We start from the raw sequence: 7,155 nt of genomic DNA on the forward strand, positions 1-7,155 counted from the left end.
AAGACCAAAAAACAATGGTGTTCCAAAAAAGGTCAGTTGCCGAGGCCCACGAAATACAAATTCAGCTGAGACACCGTTGCCCTAGAGCACATAAAAAACGATACGTACCTCTGAGCCCTGAAACATCACAGCGCCACAGGTAACTTCCAAAGCTGTGAGCGATCTGAGAGAGACAAGGAGGCAAGAGCAGGGCCTTCTACTCCATCCAAAGTTAGCATAACATTTGTCATCCCAATATTAAGGATCTGGCTAAATATACTTGAATCGAGATGCAGAACCCATTGCCCTTTATGTGGTTTGTGAGGTCTGGGGTCAGCTCACCAACCAAGAATTCACAAAATGGGACAAACACCAAATTGAGACTCTGCATGCAGAACTCTGCAAAAACATCTGTGTGCAATTTGGCCCTCAACAGACAGCACACAGTGAAAGAAAAGCTGACCACTGTGACCGACTCAAAATTAAGGAAAGCTTTGACTATGCACAGACTCAGTGAGCATGGTCTTGCCATTAGAGAAAGGCCGCTGTAGGCAGACTCTGGCTCACAAGAGAAAGACAGGCTATGTGCACACTGCCCACAAAATGAGATGGAAACTGAGCTGCACTTCTACCAAGAAGACTCAAGGCTGTCATCGCTGCAAATGGTGTTTCAACAAAGTACTGAGTTAAAGGTTCTGAATACTATTTCAGTTCATGATAATAAAAAAATATCTGTTAAAATGTGCTAACATTTCTAAAAACCTGTTTTTGCTTTGTCATTATGGAGTATTGTGATGTCATTATGGGGTATTGTGATGTCATTATGGAGTATTGTGATGTCATTATGAGGTATTGTGATGTCATTATGGGGTATTGTGATGTCATTATGGGGTATTGTGATGTCATTATGGGGTATTGTGATGTCACTGTGGGGTATTGTGATGTCATTGTGGGGTATTGTGATGTCATTGTGGGGTATTGTGATGTCATTATGGGGTATTGTGATGTCATTATGGGGTATTGTGTGTAGATTGATGAGGATTGTTTTTTAATAAGGCTGTAACAAAATGTGGAAAAAGTCAAGGTGTCTGAATACACTGTATACATGTACAGTAGCTCCATCATTTGCTCAGATGCTATCACTACTGCCACCTTATGGACTGAAGTGAAGAAAGATAAGAGAGTAACCAGAGATCACTAGTCCACAATAGCTTGCAATTTACAGGCTAATGATTTCTACAGACAGCCCCCCCCCTTGGTAGACCATTTAAGAGGAGGGTTACTATTTGTTGTAATTGTGTACAATCTTTCTTTTAAGACTCCCTTCACCCTGGTGGACCTCACCTTGAGCTCAGCCGCCCGGCGCTCTGCCCTCTCCACCTCGCCACTTAGCTGGCGCTCCACGCTGGAGGCGGAGCCACTGAGGGTGGCGATGGTAATGTCACGCTGGTGCAGTTCATTGGTCATCTGGGAGACCTCCTTCCTCATGCCCTCCACCTCCCAGCAGCGCGTCTGCTCCGCCCTCGCCAGCTCCTCACGCAGCTATAATAGAACGGAATGTAAATAGGACTGTCCTGTCGTTATGTGCTCATTAAACATCCTGGTATTTCCCATCTATTGGCCAGCCACTGAAAACGACCACCGCATGCTACAACTGGACGAATCGTGACTTAAGATAATGTTATTGAAAGCTTCGACAGAGGCTAAGTACAGGTAAATATGTTTTAATACTCCTGTCTGGTGGGGCTTCAGCACGGAACAGGATTGAGTTTGTCTGGTCGGGCTTCAGCACGGAACAGGGTTGAGTTTGTCTGGTCGGGCTTCAGCACGGAACAGGATTGAGTTTGTCTGGTGGAGCTTCAGCACGGAACAGGGTTGAGTTTGTCTGGTCGGGCTTCAGCACGGAACAGGGTTGAGTTTGTCTGGTGGGGCTTCAGCACGGAACAGGGTTGAGTTTGTCTGGTGGGGCTTCAGCACGGAACAGGATTGAGTTTGTCTGGTGGGGCTTCAGCACGGAACAGGGTTGACTTTGTCTGGTGGGGCTTCAGCACGGAACAGGATTGAGTTTGTCTGGTGGGGCTTCAGCACGGAACAGGGTTGAGTTTGTCTGGTCGGGCTTCAGCACGGAACAATGCTCTTGTAGTGTGCGATGTACAACGACAAGTGTTGAGAACAGTGATCAGCCATTGAGATGAGACTGCAGACGTTGTTAGGAGGTGTCTGGATGGACAGGAGGGTTAGGAGGTGTCTGGATGGTCAGGAGGGTTAGGAGGTGTCTGGATGGTCAGGAGGTGTCTGGATGGTCAGGAGGGTTAGGAGGTGTCTGGATGGTCAGGAGGGTTAGGAGGTGTCTGGTTGGTCAGGAGGGTTAGGAGGTGTCTGGATGGTCAGGAGGGTTAGGAGGTGTCTGGATGGTCAGGAGGGTTAGGAGGTGTCTGGATGGTCAGGAGGGTTAGGAGGTGTCTGGATGGTCAGGAGGGTTAGGAGGTGTCTGGATGGTCAGGAGGTGTCTGGATGGTCAGGAGGGTTAGGAGGTGTCTGGTTGGTCAGGAGGGTTAGGAGGTGTCTGGATGGTCAGGAGGGTTAAGGTTAACATGGAGAATCCTCCCGACCAAAGTGAAGAATCTTGTAGTGTGTGACCCTCCGTCTCTGCTACATCATTTAGTATACGCACCACTACGTTGGCAAGACAACAAAACTACAGGGAAGTTTCATGTGAGAGGCTCAGCGATGTTAGTATTTTGAAAGTCATGTAGTGTACACTCGGCATTACCAGTTTCACCTCAGTTACAGAGCGACTCCTCTGACCCCACTGTGGGACCCTGGTCACTGCCACTTACTGTGGGACCCTGGTCCATGCCACTTACTGTGGGACCCTGGTCCATGCCACTTACTGTGGGACCCTGGTCACTGCCACTTACTGTGGGACCCTGGTCACTGCCACTTACTGTGGGACCCTGGTCACTGCCACTTACTGTGGGACCCTGGTCCATGTCACTTACCCGTTTCACCTCAGTTACAGAGCCTCCTCTGACCCCACTGTGGGACCCTGGTCCATGCCACTTACTGTGGGACCCTGGTCCATGCCACTTACTGTGGGACCCTGGTCACTGCCACTTACTGTGGGACCCTGGTCACTGCCACTTACTGTGGGACCCTGGTCACTGCCACTTACTGTGGGACCCTGGTCACTGCCACTTACTGTGGGACCCTGGTCCATGCCACTTACTGTGGGACCCTGGTCCATGCCACTTACTGTGGGACCCTGGTCACTGCCACTTACTGTGGGACCCTGGTCACTGCCACTTACTGTGGGACCCTGGTCACTGCCACTTACTGTGGGACCCTGGTCCATGTCACTTACTGTGGGACCCTGGTCCATGTCACTTACTGTGGGACCCTGGTCCATGTCACTTACTGTGGGACCCTGGTCCATGTCACTTACTGTGGGACCCTGGTCCATGTCACTTACTGTGGGACCCTGGTCCATGCCACTTACTGTGGGACCCTGGTCACTGTCACTTACAGTGGGACCCTGGTCACTGCCACTTACTGTGGGACCCTGGTCACTGCCACTTACTGTGGGACCCTGGTCCATGTCACTTACTGTGGGACCCTGGTCCATGTCACTTACTGTGGGACCCTGGTCCATGTCACTTACTGTGGGACCCTGGTCCATGTCACTTACTGTGGGACCCTGGTCCATGCCACTTACTGTGGGACCCTGGTCACTGTCACTTACAGTGGGACCCTGGTCACTGCCACTTACTGTGGGACCCTGGTCACTGCCACTTACTGTGGGACCCTGGTCCATGTCACTTACTGTGGGACCCTGGTCCATGCCACTTACTGTGGGACCCTGGTCCATGTCACTTACTGTGGGACCCTGGTCCATGTCACTTACTGTGGGACCCTGGTCCATGTCACTTACTGTGGGACCCTGGTCACTGCCACTTACTGTGGGACCCTGGTCACTGCCACTTACTGTGGGACCCTGGTCCATGCCACTTACTGTGGGACCCTGGTCCATGCCACTTACTGTGGGACCCTGGTCCATGTCACTTACTGTGGGACCCTGGTCCATGTCACTTACTGTGGGACCCTGGTCACTGCCACTTACTGTGGGACCCTGGTCCATGCCACTTACTGTGGGACCCTGGTCACTGCCACTTACTGTGGGACCCTGGTCCATGCCACTTACTGTGGGACCCTGGTCCATGTCACTTACTGTGGGACCCTGGTCCATGCCACTTACTGTGGGACCCTGGTCCATGTCACTTACTGTGGGACCCTGGTCACTGCCACTTACTGTGGGACCCTGGTCACTTCCACTTGCACTGTGGACCCTGGTCACTGCCACTTACTGTGGGACCCTGGTCACTGCCACTTACTGTGGGACCCTGGTCCATGTCACTTACTGTGGGACCCTGGTCCATGCCACTTACTGTGGGACCCTGGTCCATGTCACTTACTGTGGGACCCTGGTCACTGCCACTTACTGTGGGACCCTGGTCCATGTCACTTACTGTGGGACCCTGGTCACTGCCACTTACTGTGGGACCCTGGTCCATGCCACTTACTGTGGGACCCTGGTCCATGCCACTTACTGTGGGACCCTGGTCCATGCCACTTACTGTGGGACCCTGGTCCATGTCACTTACTGTGGGACCCTGGTCACTGCCACTTACTGTGGGACCCTGGTCCATATCACTTACCCGTTTCACCTCAGTTACAGAGCGACTCCTCTCTTCCTTGATATGCTTTAGCTCCGTTTCTCTCGTGACCAACTCTCCTCTCTGTCTGCTCATGGTCTCCAGTCTGAGGAGAGAAGACATGTTTCACTATGGGCACATAGGGTTTTTGTGGTTGTTGTAAAAACATCAAATTGTGATGCATATAAACTGATACCAGGCTGCAGTATGACAACAAATTGTGATGCATATAAACTGATACCAGGCTGCAGTATGACGACAAATTGTGATGCATATAAACTGATAACAGGCTGCAGTATGGCGACAAATTGTGATGCATATAAACTGATACCAGGCTGCAGTATGACGACAAATTGTGATGCATATAAACTGATACCAGGCTGCAGTATGACGCACAAAGCAGATGTTGTTCCTTCATCAACCAAACTGTCACACAGATGGATGCAGATTGACTACATGATAAAACAGAGGACCCACAATTCAACAACGTTTAGTTGGAATATTTTTTTAACAACTCGTTACGTGAACTTTTCAACCTTAACACGATTAATTCAACACGAAAGTGTAAAATGAAAGACAACATGGCGGTGTTGTTAAATGGACTCAATTCACACATGGTGCTAATAGACTTTATTCAGACAATTTACAAATGAAGTGGGAGACATGGTGCAGTCAATCAGTCAGCCAATCAGACAGTCAGCCAACCAGTCAGTCAGTCAGTCAGCCAACCAGTCAATCAGTCAGCCAATCAGACAGTCAGCCAACCAGTCAGTCAGTCAGCCAATCAGACAGTCAGCCAATCAGACAGTCAGTCAGTCAGACAGTCAGCCAACCAGTCAGCCAATCAGACAGTCCAGCCAACCAGTCAGTCAGTCAGACAGTCGGCCGGTCAGTCATTTAGACAGTCAAGCCAGTCAACCATTTGGTCATACAGTTAACCAGACAACCAGTCGGGTAATTTAGTCACAGTCAACCAACCAGTCAGACAGTCAGCCAACCAGTCAGACAACCAGTCAGTCATTTTAGTCACAGTCAACCAACCAGTCAGACAGTCAGCCAACCAGTCAGTCATTTAGTCACAGTCAACCAACCAGGTCAGTCAGTCAACCAACCAGTCAGTCAACCAGTCAGTCAACCAACCCGGTCAGTCAGTCAAGATCACCTGTCTCTGAGTCTGGCCAGTTCAGTCTTCAGGTGGACCTCACAGGCCTGGGCAGAGTGTGGCTTGGTGGTAGTCTTCTCTAGGTCCTGTCTGAGGAGCTGTAGTCCTGAGCCACCTCTCCTCTGGGCTCTGGGCACTCCTCTAGAGACTGGATGACTTCTTCTTTAGCCTGCAGGGCCCTGGTCAGCTTGGACAGGTCATTACAGAACTGCTGCTTTTGCCCTCCTCTCTCCTCTGTCAGCACCTGCAGGGGAGAGCAGAGTGAACTCCCCAGGTCCATGAACCAGTCTACAACACCAAAACCCACAGTCTATGAATCAGTCTACAACAACAAAACCCACAGTCTATGAATCAGTCTATGAACCAGTCTATAACAACAAAACCCATAGTCTATGAATCAGTCTACAACAACAAACCCACAGGTCTATGAATTTGTCTACAACAACAAACCCACAGTCCATGAATCAGTCTACAACAACAAAACCCACCGATCTATGAATCAGTCTACAACTAACAAACCCAGTCTATAAGCCAGTCTATAAGCCAGTCTACAACACTCAAACCCACTGTCTATGAATCAGTCTATAACAACAAAAACCCACGGGTCTATGAATCAGTCTATAACAACAAAACCCACCGTCTATGAATCAGTCTATAAGCAGGTTTATGAATCAGTCTATGAATCAGTCTACAACACCAAACCCACAGTCTATAAGCCAGTCTATAAGCAGGTTTATGAATCAGTCTATAAGCCAGTCTATGAACCAGTCTACAACACCACACCCACTGTCTATAAGCCAGTCTATGAACCAGTGTACAACACCAAAACCTACAGTCTCAAGTACCGAGTCTACAACACCAAACCCAGTCTATAAGCCAGTCTATGAACCAGTCTACAACACCCAAACCCACAGTCTATAAGCCAGTCTATAAGCAGGTCTATGAACCAGTCTACAACACCAAACCCACAGTCTATAAGCCAGTCTATGAACCAGTATACAACACCAAACCCACAGTCTATAAGCCAGTCTACAACACCAAACCTACAGTCTATAAGCCAGTCTATGAACCAGTCTACAACACCAAACCTACAGTCTATGAGCCAGTCTAGGAACCAGTCTACAACACCAAACCCACAGTCTATAAGCCAGTCTATAAGCAGGTCTATGAATCAGTCTATAAGCCAGTCTATGAAGCAGTCTACAACACTCAAACCCACTGTCTATAAGCCAGTCTATAAGCAGGTCTATGAATCAGTCTATAAGCAGGTCTATGAACCAATCTATAAGCAGGTCTATGAAC

At 49.3% G+C, this 7,155-nt stretch overlaps 1 protein-coding gene across 1 annotated transcript; it reads right to left on the bottom strand.

Moving 5' to 3' along the window:
• Positions 1 to 877: 877 nt before the first annotated feature.
• On the bottom strand, positions 878 to 5,990 carry LOC135566268 (centrosomal protein of 63 kDa-like). The gene is made up of 3 exons (XM_065014047.1): positions 5,854 to 5,990; positions 4,695 to 4,797; positions 878 to 1,521 (listed from the first exon to the last, which is right to left on the bottom strand). The coding sequence occupies exons 2-3, from the start codon at positions 4,785 to 4,787 to the stop codon at positions 1,216 to 1,218; spliced, it is 399 nt and encodes a 132-aa protein (XP_064870119.1). The 5' UTR covers positions 4,788 to 4,797; positions 5,854 to 5,990; the 3' UTR covers positions 878 to 1,215.
• Positions 5,991 to 7,155: the final 1,165 nt, after the last annotated feature.

Source organism: Oncorhynchus nerka, unplaced genomic scaffold (genome assembly GCF_034236695.1).
Source record: "Oncorhynchus nerka isolate Pitt River unplaced genomic scaffold, Oner_Uvic_2.0 unplaced_scaffold_6289, whole genome shotgun sequence".
NCBI classification, from domain to species: domain Eukaryota; kingdom Metazoa; phylum Chordata; class Actinopteri; order Salmoniformes; family Salmonidae; genus Oncorhynchus; species Oncorhynchus nerka.

What these genes read in the sequence shown, in the direction of transcription:
- LOC135566268 (XM_065014047.1), bottom strand. Translation starts at nt 4,787, where the DNA reads ATGAGCAGACAGAGAGGAGAGTTGGTCACGAGAGAAACGGAGCTAAAG. An exon ending in CTGTAACTGAGGTGAAACGG is followed by an intron (nt 1,522 to 4,694) that starts GTAAGTGATATG and finishes GTTCTATTATAG; the next exon opens with CTGCGTGAGGAGCTGGCGAG.